Source organism: Urocitellus parryii, chromosome 5 (assembly GCF_045843805.1).
Source record: "Urocitellus parryii isolate mUroPar1 chromosome 5, mUroPar1.hap1, whole genome shotgun sequence".
NCBI lineage: Eukaryota > Metazoa > Chordata > Mammalia > Rodentia > Sciuridae > Urocitellus > Urocitellus parryii.
The window spans coordinates 65,335,947-65,355,275 of NC_135535.1; the positions used below are offsets into that span (position 1 = coordinate 65,335,947).

Here is a 19,329-nt window from a genome sequence, read left to right on the forward strand (position 1 = left end):
TTATATTGTTGCTAGTAAGATGCTAGAACCTAAAGCTATGAGGATCTCTCCAATTAAAATATGTACATCAAATATGCATTTAGTGCTTCCCTGGGAGAAATGATCTGTTAGCCACTTTTGGAAGAAGGATGGTCCACTGTAGACACCGGGAAAATGTTTTCGACCACAGCCATGTCCATAACTGGTAATTCCCATCACAAAAAATTGTTTATGTTCCGGTAAGTAGCACATTAATGGTCCACCACTGTCACCCTATTAAAAAAGTGCCCAAATAGTGTTAGCCACTCCTAGTTCTTCAAACATCAGTAGAGTTGAGATAAATTAATTACATTAAACATATATTTATATAAATATTCCTTTTCATATTCCTTCAAGTGATAGCATAGTATTTTTTGTTGTTGTTTTCAGTCACTGGCTAGCTAGACTCCAATAACAGAATGAAGTGCAGGGAAGGACTTACAGATAGGTCGTGGTAGAGAGGCACCTAGATCACATAATTTTTTTTTTAAGAGAGAGAGAGAGAGAGAGAGAGAGAGGGAGAGAGAGAGAGAGAGAGAGAGAGAGAGAGAGAGAGAGAGATTTTTTTAATATTTATTTTTTAGTTTTTGGCAGACACAACATCTTTGTTGGTATGTGGTGCTGATGATCGAACCTGGGCCGCACGCATGCCAGGTGAGCACGCTACCGCTTGAGCCACATCCCCAGTCCCGTCACATAAATTTTAATATGCCCTTGTAGAAAATTATCATCTTGCTTTTGTAAATCAATAGATTTTTAGTTTAATTTTCCAACTTCAGCAGGAGGTATATAGTCTGACCAGGTGTGTGGAGGAACCATATAGCTGGTGGATAAACACGTCTGTATAATTTTGAACCTGAATACTATAAATGAAATTTGATTTTTTAATACAACTGCTCAGGAGAAATATAATTTGGGAAGTGTGCAAAATATTATAAAAACTGTTCATTAGACTATCTCTAATACTTAGTATAAAAGGCATATTTTTAAGATGTATAAAGGATTCTTTTAGAGCTGCAGGGGTGGTTTGCTAGCTAGAGACCAGTAAATTGGCATTTTGAAAGAGATTGTATGTTTTTGATTGTTGACATTAGGTAGTGCAAGAAAATAGAAAGAAATGATGAAGATTCTCGTAGTATTTTAAAATAACAAGTCATGTTGGGCATGGTGGTGCAGGCCTATAATCCCAGCAACTCAGGAAGCTGAAACAGGAGGATCACAAGTTTGAGGATCACAAGCCAGCCTCAGCAATTTAGCAGGCCTGAGCCAGCGATACAGCCTCATGGTAAAGAGCCCCTGGGTTAAATTGCCAGTTAAATAAATAAATAAATATCTCTTTTATAATTTAGATTTAACTGTTAATGAATCCAGAACTATTACTAAGGATTGTTAAAAATGCACTCTAAGCAACAGAGAGACACACTGAGATAACTATTTTAATGCCTAAAGCATTGTTTCTGAGTATTTACAATGCACTATTCAAATCTCTATTAAATATTTTTAATTAGTTTTTTCCTTTTTTTTTTTTTTTTGGTACTGAGGATTTAACTTGGATGTTTTACCCCTGAGCTATATCTGCAGCCCATTTTATTTTTTTAGTTTGAAACAGGGTTTCACTAAATTGCTGAGGCTGGCTGGAACTTGGGATCCTCCTGTCCTAGCCGCCCCAATAGCTGAGATTACAGTGTGCACCACTGTGCCTGACTTGGATAATTATTTTTTAATAATGAAGATGTTTTGTGCTGGGATTGTGGCTTAGCGGTAGAGCGCTGGCCTAGCACCGGCGAGACCCGGGTTCAATCCTCAGCACCACATAAAAATAAAGGCATTGTTTTGTGTCCAGCTACACCTAAAAAATAAATGTTTAAAAAAAAAAAAAAAGATGTTTTGCCTAGAAATACAGATCAACTAAATTGAATTTTTTTTACTGCTTTACTCATCAAAGGAAGGCCTGGGGCTGTAGCTCAATGGCAGAGCGCTTGCCTAGAATGTGTGAGGTACTGGCTTCAATCCTTAGCACTACATTAAAAAAATAAACAAAATAAAGGCATATTATGCATCTACAACTACAATTTTTTTTAATTTTTAAGGAAAAGACATAGGAAAGATAAAACCTAGATTGCAATATTAGGAAGAGTAGAAAAGTATGAACATGAAGAACTCTTGAAAGTGAAGGCCAGTAGATTTGGAAGTAGTGTATGAAAGAGGGTAGAGTCAAAAACCACAAAGGGGAGGCTGGGGACCTAGTTCAGCAGTAGAGTGCTTACCTGGCATCTATGAGACCCAGAGTTTTATCCCCAGTATCATAAAAGAAAAAAAAGAAAAAGAAAAACACCAGAGCCAGGCATGATGGCACATACCTGTAATCCCAGCAGCTCAGGAGGCTGAGGCAGGAGGGTTGTGAGTTCAAAGCCGCCTCAGCAAAAGTGAGGTGCTAAGCAACTCAGTGAGACCCTGTCTCCAAATAAAATACAAAATAGGGCTGGGGATGTGGCTCAGTGGCTGAGTGCCCCTGAGTTCAATCCCTGATACAAAAAAAAAAAAAAAAATTTAAGTAAAATCAAGGAATTAGGAGCCAAGATTAGATTATTGAAGTAGTTAAAAAAGAGAAGAAAAGAATTTGATTTTTTAGATCTGATAATTAAGATCATGAGAAAATAATAAAAGACTTTATTCAAGTCCTCTTCTGGCTTTAGAAAATATCTTAAAGGAAATTTATTTGGTCTTACCCTGCATGTATCAAAGCTTCCATTTTCATCACCTGCACAAAATGAAGTGTTAGGAATTACTCCCCGATAACTCCACTCAGAATTACAAATTGTTCGAGAAATATAATGTACTTCTGCTTCCTGTAAAGTATTTGTACCATTTCCTATTAAAGAAAAAAGAAATATTTTTTTTTGGTTCAGGCACTTTTTATAATGATTTAAATGCTGCTGTTTAATAGCTCTTCTTTTCAAATGACTTTTAAAAAAACTATGTAAAATTTTATCTCTATCATATCATCACTGTCCATTTCCATAATCCTCCCCAGCTGCTGACAACTACAAATCTACTTTCTGTCTCTATTATTTTCACATTTGGGACATTTCATTATATGAACGGAATCATTGAATACATGACCTTTTATGTCTGGCTTATTTCACTTAGCATAATGTTATAGTATGTATTGGTATTTTATTCCTTCTTATGGTTTTATTTCATGATCTATTATCTAAATATACCTTATTTTGCTTATGCATTCATCACTTGATGTACCTTTAGAGTTTTTTCCCATGTTTAATGGATAATGCTGCTGTGAACATTTATGTACAGGATTTTGTATGGATATACATACTTATTGGATATTTATGTAAAAGCTGAATTACTTTTCTTTCTTTCTTTCTTTCTTTTTTTTTGGGGGGGAGCTTCCAAACAGTATTCCAAAGCAGCTGTATCATTTTGTATTCCAACCAGCAATGTATGAGGGTTGCAGTTTTTTCGTGGTGCTTCTTATTTTCCAGGTTTTTTTTTTATTATTATAGTTATCCTTGTAGCTGTTACATCTGTTGATTTCTAAAATTACATTGTCTAATTTTTGCTAATGTATAGAAATGAAATGGACTTTTGTGTATGAACCTGGCTACTTTATTACACTGTTAATTCCAATGGATTTTAGGTTCTGTTTTAGTATAATCATGTTGTCTGTGATTAGTGAATATTTTATTTCCTTTCTTAGTTATATGTCTTTTGTATCTTTATTGCAGTGCTACTGTACTTGTTAGAAATTCTCCTATAGTATTATATAAAATTGGTAATGGGTTGTAGCTCAGTGGCAGAGTGCTTGCCTAGAATGTGTGAGTTACTGGGTTTGATCCTCAGCATCACATATAAATAAATAAAATAGGGCTGGGGTTGTGGCTCAGCGGTAGAGCGCTCACCTAGCATGCGCAAGACCCTGGGTTTGATCCTCAGCACCACATAAAAATAAGTAAACAAAGTAAAGGTATTGTGTACAACTAATAATAATAATAATAAATATAAATAAAGAAAGAAAGAAACAAATAAATAAAATAAAGGTTAAAAAATATGGTAGGCCTCATGTTTTGAGTTCTAGTATTTTATTTTATAAAAAGAAATTTAATTACTGATTCTATTCCTTTACTCTTATGGAACTATAGAGGATATCCCTTTCTTACTTAGTCAGTTTTGCTAATTATAGTTTTGGTTATTACAAAAGAATTTGTCCATTATATTTAAGTGTAATTCATGTGCCCCACAACATCACTTTGGTCATCTATGGACTACATGATGGTGGTCCAATCAGCTTATATTATCTATTATGGTTTTAGCCATCTTTGTGTAAGTATACTCTGTGATATTTGTATAGTGTAGAAATTGCTTAATAAAGCATTTCTCAGAACATATCCCTGTCATCAAGTGATGCATAACTGCATTAAAATTTAGAGCATAATACTGTGAAAAGTTTTGTGGACTGGAGATATAATTCAGTGATAGAACACTTGTCTCGTATACACTGAGTTTGATCCCCATTGCCATAAAAAAAATTAAAAACCATTATGTTGGGCTGGGGATATGGCTCAAGTGGTAGTGCGCTCCCCTGGAATGCGTGCGGCCCGGGTTCGATCCTCAGCACCACATACAAACAAAGATGTTGTGTCCACCGAAAATTAAAAAATAAATATTAAAAAAAATTATCTCTCTCTCTTTAAAAAAACATTATGTCATCTTTTAATTCATAATTTTATTTATATTTGCGACTTTTCTCCATATTTTCCTCAGTCTTACCAGTGACTTCTTATTTCAGAGAAGTAGAATTTGGGTTGAGAATGTGGCTTAGAAGTAGAATGGTTACCTAGCATGCATGAAGCACTGGGTTCAATCCCCAGCACAACAACAAATCACCATCAAAGAACTAGAATTTGGCCTTGTTCAATCTCTTTTCTGTCTTTATTTTCTGTTTGTTAGTTGCTATGTTTATTTCTTCTGTGGGATTATTATAATATTTTTAAAAACTGCTTTAAAGTTAGGTATTTAATTAATAAATTTTTTCAGACAATTCTTTCCTGTTAGGTCAAATATTTGCTTTTCCATATATTTCAACCTACATATTACCTTGGTTGCAGTCCCAAATTGTGCTCTGCAGTATATACATATCTGTTCCAGTATATATCTAACTGTTCTGTTTTAAATATTTAAAGTGATTTTCTTTCTGACATATGAGTTTAGTAGTGTTTTAAATTCTCCAAATGTATGGCTTTTTAAAACTTACATTTTGTCATTTTCTACAAATTTGTTAGTGTTTAATTTATTTAACACAAAAACCACACATTGTAAGCATGCCATTCAGAGAGATTTCTGGTAATTCATTATGAGCACTAAAACCTAGTTTTAAATTATTTCATTCTCAAAGAGACTTCCTGTGCCCACTTCCAGTCATTTCTCAGCTCCATCCCTACACTTAATTTTTTTGGTTTTGTTTCATTTTGTTTTTGCAGTGCTGTGACTCAAACTAAACACCTCACACATGGTAGGCAAATGCTCTGCTACTGAACTACATCCCCAACCCCAACTCCACGCTTCGGAAATAGCTGATTTCTGTCTCTGTTGGTTTGCATTTTCAAGAAATTTTGTACAAATGAAATAACATACTTTGTAATCTTTTATATATGGCCTCCTTCATATGTTTTAAGTTCACCTGCATTGTAGTATGTATCCATAAAAAGTTTTTTCCTTTTTATTGTTGAATAGTGTTTTGTTGAATGGATATATCATATTTTATATATCTGTTTATCTATTTGATGGATATTGGATTGTTTCCAGTGTTTGGTGTTATGGATAATACTGCTGTGAGATTTCATATAGAGGTTTTTGTGTAGACATGTTTCATTTCTCTTTGATAGATACCTAGGAATGGAATTTCTGGGTTGTATGGTAGCTAAGCTTAATATGGTAGATACATGTTAAACTTTTTAATAACTACCAAACTGTTTTTGCTAGCTGCTTTGCCATTTTAACCCCACTTTCCCAGAAATGTAGAAGGGTTCCAGTTTCTCTACATCCTTCTCAACACTTGGTATTGTCCATTTTTCAGATTACAACCATTCTGGTAAATGAATAGTAGTAGCTTATTGTGGTTTCAATGATATTAACATCTTTTCATGTACTATTAACCATTTGTATGCCTACTTTGGTGAAATGTCTTTTAAATCATTAGCCTGTTTCAACAATTATTTATTATCCAAGTACTGAGTTGTAAAAGTTCTTTATATTTTCTGATATAATTCTTTTATCAGAATTATAAGTTTTCTTCTCTTCATCTGAAGCTTACCATTTAATTTCCTGAATAGCATACATTTTAAAATTATAATGAGGTCCAGTTTATCATATTTGCTTTTATGGATGAATTGTACTTTTGGTGTCCTAAGAGATTGTAACCTAACTGAAGGTTTCAAAGCTTTTCTTTTATGCTTTCTTCTAGGAATCTTATAGTTTTAGCTCTTACATTTAGGTCTATTTTCCATTTTGAGTTTATAATTTGTCTTAGTACATTTGAGTTGCTATAGTAAAATATCATGAACTATGCAGTTTGTAAACAATATAAATTTATTTCTCACAGCTCAGGATGTCAGGAAATTGAAGATCAAGGCACTGGCAGATTTGGTGTCTAGCAAGGGCTGCTTTTTGGCTTATAGGTGATGCCTTCTAGCTATGTCCTCATTTTGTGGGAGAGCAAGGCAGCTCTTTGAGACCTGTTTTATAAGGGTAATAATCCCATTCCTGAGAGTTCTGCCCTCCATAAAGTCTCCATCTTCTAATGCCCTCACCTGGGGGTTAGGATTTCAACCTAGGAATTTGGAGTGGACACAAACATTCAGACTATTGTATTATTCTTTTTTGTAGGGGAGGGGTACTGGGGATTGAACTCAGGAATACTCAGCCATTGAGCCACATCCCTAGCCCTATTTTGTATTTTATTTAGAGACAGGGTCTCACTGAGTTGCTTAGCATCTCACCTTGCTAGGCTGGCTTTGAACTCTCGATCCTCCTGCCTCATCTTCCTGAGCTGCTGGGATTATAGGTATGTGCCACCATGCCCAGCCCATATTACTGTATTATCGAATATAGTATAAGGAGATTTTTGTTGTGTGTTTTGTTTTTGCACATGAATATTAATTTGTCCAGTATATTTTTTGAAAAGATTATTTATCTTTAGCTGGGTACAGTGGTTCATACTGCTAATACTGGCTACTCTTAGTATTAATCCTTAATACTAAGTAAGGATTATAAATTCTAGGCCAGCCTGAGCAATTTAGTGAGGCCCTTTTTTTTTTTTTTTTTGTCACTGTGACCAAATTACCTGATACAAACAACTGAGGAAAATTTTTTTTGGCTCATGATTTCAAAGATTCAGTCCATGGTTGGCCAAGTCCATTGCTCTGAGCCCAAGGTGAGGCAGAATATCATGATGCAAGGGCATGGTGAAGAGAAGTTGCTCCTGCTAAGTGGCCAGGAAGCTGAGAGGGAGAATAGAGGAAGAGGCCACAGAGAAGATGAACCCTTTTAGTATATCCCCAGTGACCCACCTCTTCCAGCCACACCTCACCTGCTTACAGTTACCACCCAGTCCATTCAAACTAGGACAGACAGTTAGGGTACAGTTCTCACAATCTCACAAATTAAATCACATTTAATTTCCAAACATTCTTGCTTTAACACTGGAGCTTTTGGAGAACACCTTATTTCCAAACCATAACATTCCACATTGGTCCCCAAAAGCTCTTGTCCATCTCACAAGGCAAAATGTATTTAGCTATCTCCAAGATTCCCATTTTTTTGACCATTCCAGCATTGCTCAAAAGTTCAATACCAAAGTGTCATTTGAGACTCAAGTAAAATCAAAGCTGTGAGTCCCTGTAAAATGAAAAGGAAGTTGCGTATATCCAATATACAATGGCAGAGTAAAATTCTCATTCCAAAAGTGAGGAGTAAGGGCAGAGAAAGAAGGAATAGGACCAAAACAAGACCAAAACACAACTGGGCAAACAGGTGCACATAGGTGCTGTACATGTTTGCATATATAGCGTATGTATATGTTTGATTATAAAAATGTGCTGTATATGCAAACATATACAGCACCTAGGACACATGGTGGTGATGTTCTCTCTCCAAAGGACTTGAATAGCCTCACCCTTTAGCCTTTCCAGTTATAGCACAGATGGCCTCTCTTTTATCCTGGTTCTCTCCACATCCCAAAGCTACTATCAGCAGACAGTCCACTTTATTGGGATCTCTCAATTCCTGGAATCTGCATTCTATCTTTGGCTTCACCATCATGGCTTCGCACATCACCCACTCAGGGCCCGCCTGCAGGGACTCTGACTCTGCTGTACATTGCTTAGCCTCCCAGTATTTCTTTTGAAATTTTGGTAGAAACCTCCATGACCTCCTAACTCCAGCATCTTGCATTCCTGTAGAACCAGCATCATGTGAATGACACCAAGGTCTGATGCCAGTTTGTACAGTAGCTGGTCCCCTAGGATCATGGCTATAGTAACTTCTGAGTGTCAGAGCATCTAAGCACAGTGAAATTGCTTTCTAGGTTCCCCTTTACAAGCAGGGCACTCCCAGGATCTCTTCTCAAAGGAACTTTCTCTAATCCTTGAGTCTGAAATTGGTGTGCTTTGCAAATTCCCGAGATGCACTCAAACCATCTTTCCTGTTGTCTCTGTGCAAAGTAATTAGCACCTCTGTAGTGGTTATGACCTCTAACTCTCATATCTTCCTTGGCCCCAGTTTTACATGCACTTTTTCTGGCCAAACTGCACATTTTTATAATCATTTAGTTCTGCTTTCAGTTTCCAATTCTCACAGTAAACCTAGCTAAAAACTCTCAGCAAGATTCGTGCCACTGATTGAATGCTGTGCTAATTTGAAATTTTCCCCACCAGATTCATTTGTCCAGCACTTTTAAAAAGAGCTTCATACAAAATCATGGGCAAAGTGTAGCCAAGTTCTTTGCCAGAATTTAAGACAAATGGCTTCTAGTCCAATTTCCAATAAAGCCCTTGTTCTCCTCTGATACCACATGAGCATAGTCTGTACTATGCATATTCCTTCCTAGCTGCATTCTGGTCTTCTGAGCTCCTAGCAGAATTGCACATTATGCTCCATTTACAACATTCTAAGACTTCTCTAGCCTGTATCTCCAAACTCCTCCCATAAACCAGTTCCAAAAGTTTCTACATCACATGGCAAAATTAGTCTTAACAACAAACCCACTTCTTGGTACTGATTTTATGCACAATATTTTCGGTTTAGTTCCTAGTACTGCCAAAAAAAAAAAAAAAAGTCTAGCTATTCCACATTGTATGACCTTGGCACCTTTATAAACATCAATCAACCAATAAATATAATCCCCGCCACCATCTTATGTTTCATTAATCTGTAGGTCTATCTTTACACTGATATCATACTGTCTTGATTGCTATAACTAACTCCTTTTGCTTTGTCCTTTCTAAAATAATTTTGACTAGGTTATAGATGTAGCTCAGTGATAGGGCACTTGCCTATCATGTGGGAGGCCCTGGGTTCAATCCTTAGCATTGTAAAACAAAAACAAAACAAAAATAATAATAAGTTTGTCTGTTCTAGATCTTTTACCATTCCATGTACATTTTACTGGGATTGGTTTGAAGATATTGCATTGAATGTAGGGATTGCTTTGAATACATGGACAAATATGTGGATAATGGTCATATTAACAATGTTGAGTCTTCCAATTTGTGAAGGTGGTATGCCTCTCAATTTATTTTGATATTCTTTCTCTGTTTTGTCATTTTCAGTGTATAGGTCTTGGACATCTTTCATTAAGTCGTTTCCTAATCATTCATTCTCTTTAGTGTTACTATGAATGGGATTGTGTATTTATTTTCAGATAGTTTATTTGTAGCATATAAAAATATGATTGATTTTTGTCTTATAGCTTACAGAAGTCTGAACTTCTTAGTTCTATTAGATTCTTTTTAGATTTTTTTTAATATTTATTTTTTAGTTATAGGTAGACACAATATTTTATTTTTATGTGGTGCTGAGGATCGGACCTAGTGCCTCACACATACTAGGCAAGCACTCTACCTCTGAGCCACAACCCAGCTCCTCTTTTTAGATTTCTTAAACTTTTCTGCATTTATAGAGTGTTGTCATCTGTGTATGAGGATAGTTTTACTTCTTCCTTTCCAAGATCTGTGCCTTTGATTTCTTTTTCTTGCCTATGTGAAGGCTAGAATCCTTGCTTTGTTCCTAATTTTAGAGGAGAAGCATTCAGTCTTTTACCATAAGTATGTTAGTTTCTGTCAGTGCTCTTTTATTCATTTGTTGTTTTTTTTTTAAAGAAATTTTTTATTAAGCATGGGCACTAAGTCCCCAGGTACTGAGAAGGCTGAAGTAGGAGGATGACCTGATTCAAGGCCAGCCTGAGAAATATAGTGAGACATTGTCTTAAAAAAAAAAGTATGGATTTTGTCGAATATATTTTTCACATGAATTATGAGAATCTTGTCATTTTGTTTTTTATTCTATTAATGTGGATTTTTTCCTTTCTTTTCTTTCTTCCTCTCCTTTTTTCCTCCCAAGACAGGATCTCACTACATTACCTAGGCTAGTCTTTGACTTGTGGACTCAGGGGGACCCTCCTGCCTCAGGGGCCCACCTACCTGGAACTTAGGCATGTGCCACCACATCTGGTTTTATTTTTATGTTTTCAATTGTGTTGCAGATGTTAAACCAACCTTGAATTCTGGGAACAAATCCCACTATGTCATAAGTATAATTATTTCTTTTTAATGTTACTATCTTCTGTTTGCTAACATTTTAAATTTTTTTTTCAGTTATAGATGGATACAATATCTTTATTTAATTTTTAGGTTTTTTTTTTTTTTTTAATGTGGTGCTGGGGATTGAACCCAGTGCCTCATGAATGCTAGGCAAGTGCCGAACCACTGAGCCACAACCCCAGCCCTGTTTGCTAACATTTTTAAAATGGACTTTTCTTTTATGAAGGACATTTCTCTGTGGTTTTCCTGTGATATACTATTTTCTTTGAGTGTTGGGATAATACTGGCCTCACAGAATAAGTTGGAGAATATTCCAAAGGTTTTGTTTCGTTTTTGTTTGTTTATTTAAGGAAATACTGTGTGTTTCCATAAAAAAAAAAGGAATCTATTTCTATTACTTAAATTTGAGCATTAATGCTTAACAAATATAATATTAATCAGTTTTGTTTGTTTTTTTAAGGAACCACTGTGTGTTTCCTTAAAGGACAGAGTTTCAAGGTAACAGAATACAACAATTACTAATAGGGCATTATGTAAAATTGTGGATGTGTAACCAACGTGATTCTGCAATCTGCATTTGGGGTAAAATTGGGAGTTCATAACCCACTTCAATCTAATGTATGAAATATGATATGTCAAGAGCTTTGTAATGTTGTGAACAACCAATAAAAAAAAATCTTAAAAAAAAAGGACAGAATTTCTTTTCCTTTTTTTTACATTTTTTTTTTTAGTGTAGATGGACACAATATCTTTGTTTTATTTATTTTTTTATGTGGTACTAAGGATCAAATCCAGAGACTCTCACTTGTGAGGCAAGCACTCAACCACTGAGTTTCAATCCCAACCCAATTTCCAAGACTTTGTAAGATTAGAATTATCTCTCTTTCTTTTTTTTTTTTTTTTTAGTTGTAGTTGGACACAATACCTTTATTCTATTTACTTATTTTTATGTGGTGCTGAGGATTGAATTCAGGGCCTTGCAAGTGCTAGTCAAGCACTCTACCACTAAGAACAACCTCAGCCCTAGAATTATCTCTTTCTTAATTTTTGATTAAATCTACCTGTGAAGTCATCTGGGTTGTGTTTTGTTTTCAGTGGCACAAAAGATTTTAAATTACTAATTTTATTTTTGTACTTGCTATAGTCCTATTGAGATATACTCTTTTTTATCCAGTTTTTGTGGTTTGTTTCTCCTTAGGAATCTATTTCTTTTTTTTAATATTTATTTTTTAGTTATTGGCGGACACAACATCTTTGTTTTTGTATGTGGTGCTGAGGTTCGAACCGGGCCACACGCATGCCAGGCGAGCGTGCTACCACTTGAGCCACATCCCCAGCCCCATTAGGAATCTATTTCTATTAAAGAAATTTGAGCATTCATGCTTAACAAATATAATATTAATCAGTGTCTTAACTCTTCTGAATCATATAAGGACCTGAGAATGCTTTAATTCTGATCACTCCTTCTAAAACGCATTCTTTCCCCCATATATTAGACATTATATTTTATATTCATTAACCTAGGCTTAAATGTCATTAACCTAGGCATTAATGACATTTTAGACCAAATAATTCTCTGTGGTGGAAGGTGGGAGGACAGTCCTGTGAATTTGACGATGGTGAGCAACATCCCTTTGTCTACTGACCAGATTCCAGTAGTAAGCTTACCACATACCCAGTTGTATCAACCAAAATTATTTCCAGATATATTAGCAAATATCCTCTGAGGGCAAAACTGTCCTTACTTGAGAACCAGTGTTGTATACAGACAATGTTTATTTGCATTCACCTATATATTTACCCATTTATTTGCTCCTTCTTCCTTCTTGCATCTAATGCAGTTGTCTTTCCCTATGTGTGGTTTCACTTAGTCAATAGTGGTCAAAAAATATTGAAAATTCCAGAAATAAACAACTCATAAGTTTTAAATACGTTTTATTATATTGCTATAATTGTTCTATTATAGTAATTATTTTATATCTTACTGTGCCTTATTAACTATTATTTATTATAGGTATGCATTTAGAGGAAAAAATATAGTATGGATAGGGTTTAATACTCTCTGTGGTTTCAAGAAGTAGAGGAACAACTTGTAATATATTCCCCATGGAAAGGGGATACTATTGTACCTCTCTTTTGGCATAATTTGCTTTGACTCTGTCTTTTATTTCCTTTGAGGAAAGATTACTGATAGTAATCTTTTTTTTTTTTTTTATACACTGGACTGAACCCAGGAGTGCTTAACCACTGAGCCACATCCCCAACCCTTTTTATTTTTTATTTGCAGACAGGATCTCGCTAAGTTGCTTAGGGCCTCATTAAGTTGCTGAAGCTGGTCTTGAACTTGTCATTCTCCTTCCTCAGCCTCCAGAGTCACTGAGATTACAGGCCTACACCACCATGCCCAGCTTCACATTCATTCTTAAAAGATAATATTGCTGTATTCATGATATGATATTGTTGCTAGATAATTTAGTTTGGTTATTTTCTCTCAACATTTTGAAGAGAACATTTAGTTTTCTTTTCACTTTTATTATTGCTATTGATAAGTTTACTGAATGCCAATCAGTTATTCGATTATAAGGATTTTTCTTTTTTCTGTGGCTATATATCAAATCTTCTCTTTGTTTTTGGTTCTACAGCTTCAAGACAGTATGAAAAGTAACTTCAATTTGTTTTCCTGGTATAGTACTTCCTATATGTGAATTCATATCTTTCATCAGTTTTGGAAAAATTTTAACCTGAATCCATTGGATACTACCTCTACTCTATTCTACTTATTTTTCTATCACTTTAAAAAAATTTTAAATGAGGTAACTTTTTATACCTTATTTTATTCATTTATTTTTTATGTGGTTCTGAGGATTGAACCCAGGGCCTCACATGTGCTAGGCAAGCACTCTACCACTGGCCACAACCCCAGCCCATCTCTAGCACTTTTATAGGTATATACTATCTGTTTTCATTCCATCCTTCTTATACTTTAATTTCTTTCATATTTTCTTTTTTCCCTCTGTGCTACAGTCTAAGTTTCTTCAGGTACATCTTCCACTTCACAGATTCTCTCTTCATCTGTGTCTATTATGCCTCATTTATACAATCTGTTTTAAATGTTAGCAGTTATATTTTTCGTTTTTAAAGAGTCTATTTAGTTCTTTTTTGAATGGTCCTGGTCATTCTAGATAGTCTTTTGCTTATTTCTAATTCTACTATTTTTATTCCTTTAAACAATTAACATGTACTTATTTTTTAATTCTATACCTAAAATGTTAATATCTGAGATTCTCAGGAGCTTTATCTATTTTTGTTGACATTTTTTATGGTCTTGGGGATTGAATCTTAGGGAACTCTGCCACTGAGCTATAGCTTCATCCCCTTTTATTTATTTATTTATTTATTTATTTATTTATTTATTTTAAAGAGAGAGGGAGAGAGAGAAAGAGAGAATTTCATTATTTATTTATTTTTTTTTAGTTTTTGGCAGACACAACATCTTTGTTTGTATGTGGTGCTGAGGATCGAACCCAGGCCGCACGCATGCCAGGCGAGAGTGCTACCACTTGAGCCACATCTCCAGCTCCCCCTTTTATTTTTTGACAGGATTTTATTAAGTTGCCAAGGCTGGCCTCAAACTTGTCGTTCTCCTGTCTCAGCTTCCCACGAAGGAATTTTAGGTGTACACCACCATGCCTGGCTGACTTTCATTATTAATAGTTTCTTTATGTGTTTGATGATCTTGAGTGTGGACTTTTATTTGGTTAATTTTTATCTGTGGAATCATAAGTGTCTTCTAAATCAGTACCCAGTTAGTCCATTGAATTAGTTTCAGTTATTATATTTTTAAATCTTCACACTGTTTGGCTGTTTTTCATAAAATCTTTTACTAATATTTTTTAATCACATACTTACTTTCTCAATGCCTGTTAAGTATTTTTGATATTACATGATGATTCTAATACCTGAAATCTTTGTAGGTCTTATTCTGATGTCTCATGTTTCTACTGACTCTCATTTACGGTCACTTGTTTCCTTGAGTGTTTAGTGATTTTTTTAAAAATTATAATCCATTTGTTTTCACTTCAACTTTATCTGCTAAAATTCTTTGAGGCCTTTCATGAAATACAGTACAGAGATCCAGTGTACTGTTTATGCAGTTTCCAGAATGATTACATCTATATAACTAAAGTATGATATCAAAAACAGGAAATTAATATTGATATAATGTCATTTTATGGCATATATAGATTCATGAACCCTCCATAGCAACGCAGGTACAGAACTAATCCATAATCACAAAGATCTCCTTCATGCATCTAACCATATCCCCATTAACTAGTATTTCCATTTCTGTAATTTTGTCATTGTCAGAATGTTACATAAATGAAATTATATATTATATGGCAATTTTTTTTTGTACTGGGGATTGATCCCAAGGGCACTTTAGCACTGAGCTACATCCCCAGCCCTATTTATTTATTTATTTATTTTGAGATGGGGTCTCACTAAGTTGCTGAGGATAGCCTCTAGTTTGAGATCCTCCTGTCTCTGCCTCCTGAGATGGTGGGATTACAGGCATATGCCACTGCACCCAGCTAATGTATGACCTTTAAAAATTAGATTTTTCCACTTACTCTAATTCCCTTGTGGTCCAGCTAACTTGTTGCATGTGTCAATAGTTCATTTCTTTTAACTGCTTATCAGTATTCCATGGTAAGGCTATATACCACAGATTGTTTAATCATGCACCTATTGAAGGATACTTTGTTTCTAAGTTTTTCCCTACAACAAATAAAATTTCTTGGTGCTGCAGTTGTGGCTCAGTGGTAGAGTGCTTGCCTAGCAAGCATGAGGCACTGGATTAGATCCTCAGCACCACATTAAAAAAAAAAAAACAAAAAAAAACTTCTATGAACATCTATGAAAAAAAAAAAAAAATATATATATATATATATATATATATTTTAACCAGGGATTGAACTCAGGGACACTCAACCACTGAGCCACATCCCCAGTCCTTTTTTGTATTTTATTTATAGACAGGGTCTCAGAGTTGCTTAACACCTGGCTTTTGCTGAGGCTGGCTTTGAATTGGCTTTGAATTCCTGCCTCAGCCTCCAGAGCCACTGGTATTACAGACATGTGCCACCACGGCCAGCTGAATGTATTTTTGTTGTGGACATTTATTTATTTATTTATTAAATATTTATTTTTTAGTTTTAGGTGGACATAATATCTTTATTTTTTATTTTTATGTGGTGCTGAGGATTGAACCCAGTACCTCATGTGTGATAGGCGAGTGCTCTACCACTTAAGCCACAACCCTAGCCCTGACATTTATTTATATTTCTCTTGAATAAATGCCTATGAATTAAACTGCTGGGTCATATGGTAAATATGTTTACATGTATGTTTTTTAAAAACATGTTTTTCTGTTTTTTGGTGCTTGTGCATTAAGGGTTGCTATTTTCTTGGTGGACTAATCTTTTATTGTCAGGTAATATTTCTTACCATTCTGGTAATTTTCTTTGCTCTGAAGTCTACTTTATCTGATATTAACACAACCATTTCTGCTTTCTTTCTTTCTTTTTTTTCCATTCCAACTTCTTTTGGATTAATGTTGGCATGTATATCTTTCCCCATTGACTTTTCAGTGCCATACAGCTTCATGCTTTATGAGAGCAATAATACTCATTACAGAGTTGTACTGAGAATTAAACTGGCTTTCCAGAAACATGGTAGAATAATGTACACACCATCCTTCCCATGGAAAAATATTAAACAGGAGTACTTACCTAGCACATGTGAGGCACTGGATTCATTACAGAGCACCACATAAAAATAAACAACAACAACAAAAAAGGCATTCTGTCCAACTACAAAAAAAAATTAAGAGGAAGAATGCATAGGTTAAGCACTGAGTAGGAAGATACTTTCAATCTATCTATACTATATTTGAAGTATACTGTAGGTATATGAACTACAGCTGAGTTATGAGCCAGAGGGCTCCAGCTTTATGGGAGCTTCTACATACCCAATTTGGGCAACTTTGTTTTCCTCACCAAGGCCAATGAAATCACCAAAAATCAATATTCACTGTTACCAATTTGGTAAGCATCCTTTGAGATGAAAGTCACCCTGGTGCTCCCATTCCTTCCCTAAGTTCCTGTCTTCACACTCAGTCTTTGACTTATCTATTCCTCCTGTTTAATAGTTTTCAGTGGGAAGGCTGGTATATACATGTAATCTATCACGTTGTTGGAGAGCAATTTTAATCCTCAAAACAACTGTCTAATGGGTATTATTGCTCTTATCTTAAAGATCATGGAACTGTATAACATTGTGAAAGATGATATAATATAGTGGAAACACATGAGCTTTGAAGCAGGCCAACTTGGGCTTCAATTCTGATTCCATCACTTAGTTAGCTGTATAACTCTAGGTAAGTAATTTAGCCTCTTTAAGCTTCATTTTACTCATTCATGGTATACTATTTCTTATAGTGTTGTTGGGGGAATTAAATGAGATAATGCATTAAAACGCTTAGCATTTTATTAAATACTTATCCCTGAAAAAATGGTAATTGCTCCTTTCATTGTTCTACTTGTCAAAAATTCAGTAACTTTATTGAATGCCCACTAAAATACCCATGGTCGTTTTAGCTAAAACATGGCAGGGCTGGAATTTATACTTAAGTCTACCATGCTCTATTCCCTACACCATGTTTATCTTCCTTAGAAAGTATTTGTGGAAAAAAGAAAAATAATAATTCTCTATCCTGTCTGAATAATCCACAAATATTTAAATGGACAGGGCTTGTGCAGAATAGGAAAAAATAGTTTCAGTACTTGATTTCATATATTCCTAACTGGGCTATGGTTCCCTCAAAAACAGTTTAATGTAGTAGTTATTATTCAGGCATTAGAATCACAAAGACCTAGATTTGAGTCCCAAATTCTTAAGATCTAAGATCTTCAATTTCTGGTCTGTGACATGGGAAAAACATGATAAGCTTTGAGTTCCAATAGGACTATTGGGAGGATAAAATATAATAAAGTCACACTTAAAACAGGGCCTGAAACAAGGAAATGCTCCCAAAAAGTAGTTGTTGCTATTACCAAAGACACAGACTATGTTTTCTGGTTTTGTTTTGTTTTGTTTTTTCATTCCTCCCATTAATTCAGTTGATCAACATTTAGTGCTTATGTGTATACTAAAGAAATTACACGACAATGAAACTGCCTGGTATTAAATAGGGTATTAAATGAAAAGGAAACTAAATTAGATTCCTTATAAAAAGCTTATTATAGGTAGGCAATTCTGCCACAGAATCAGCTTAATAATCTGTGAGTCTTAGACTACAAAAGCATTTGTAACTACCATTCTATCTGGGTACCCTGACACATGCCGGTAATCCCAGTGACTGGAGGTTGAGACAGGAGGACTGCAATATCTTGGCATGTGTAACCAAAGAAAGTCTCTTCTGCTTTGGAAGAGAATTTTCTCTCTCCCTCCCATGTGGAAGAAAATATGGACAAAAAAATAGTTCCTTTACTCTGGTTTATAAAGATCTATTATTTATTTAGTCTCATAATAAAGAGGTAATATAGAGAAATTTTTAAAAAATACATAGAATGTGGTTGGGAATGTAGCAAAGTGGTAGAGTGCTTGCTAAGAATGCACAAAGTCCTGGATTCAATCCTCAGTACTGCAAAAAAAAAAAAAATAAAACTTTTAAAAAGAAATTTACAAAAGGATATTTATATATAAAAGTATTGACCCTCCTGTACCAGTAATCAGAAAGATTTATATCAGTAAAATTCAGACTATAATTACCTTCTTCTTTTGTTCTTCCCCAGCCACTTATAAAACACTTTGTGTTTTCGTCCAGGTTTTGGAAAACATCAAAAGGTAGACAAATAGGCTGTATATAGTCATTAAACATCACAGGTTTTTTTAAATAAAAAAGTGCAATATCATTTTCGTAAGTTTCCATAATGAAGTCTGGATGAATACTGATTGCTTTAACTTTTATCCTCTTGGTGTATGCTTGACTCATATTTACTGTATTGGTTCCCATCACAGCTCTCCACTGTAAAGGATCTCTGGAAGAAAGTAAATATTTTTATTATAAGCATGTTTATTTAATTTAGTAAATATTATTAATCTTTCACTAGTTTTTTTTTCTTATGTTAGATTAATAAAAAAATTTAATTCTACTTTCATGTGACATGAAATATAAATTAAAAGCCTGCTGGGTGCCCTGGCACATGCCAGTAATCCCAGTGACTCTGGAGTTGAGATAGGAGGATTGCAAGTTTGAGGCCAGCCTCAGCAGCTAACAGAGACTCTGTCTCAAAAAAAATTTTTAAAGGGTTAAGGGCCAGAGATGGTGGCACATGCTTGTAATCCTAGCAGCTTGGGAGGCTGAGACAGGAGGACCACAAGTTCAAAGCCAGCCTGAACAAATTAGCAAAGC

General features: G+C 34.8%; 1 protein-coding gene across 1 annotated transcript in view; it reads right to left on the reverse strand.

The window, feature by feature from the left end:
* Positions 1 to 19,329, reverse strand: part of Tmprss12 (transmembrane serine protease 12) — a 28,103-nt gene continuing 8,774 nt past the window's right edge. The window contains exons 3-5 of the mRNA XM_077799062.1: positions 18,687 to 18,955; positions 2,748 to 2,890; positions 1 to 252 (exon numbers count right to left, since the gene is read on the reverse strand). Of these exons, the coding sequence (XP_077655188.1) occupies positions 1 to 252; positions 2,748 to 2,890; positions 18,687 to 18,955 (664 nt within the window). The remainder of the gene's footprint in view (positions 253 to 2,747; positions 2,891 to 18,686; positions 18,956 to 19,329) is intronic.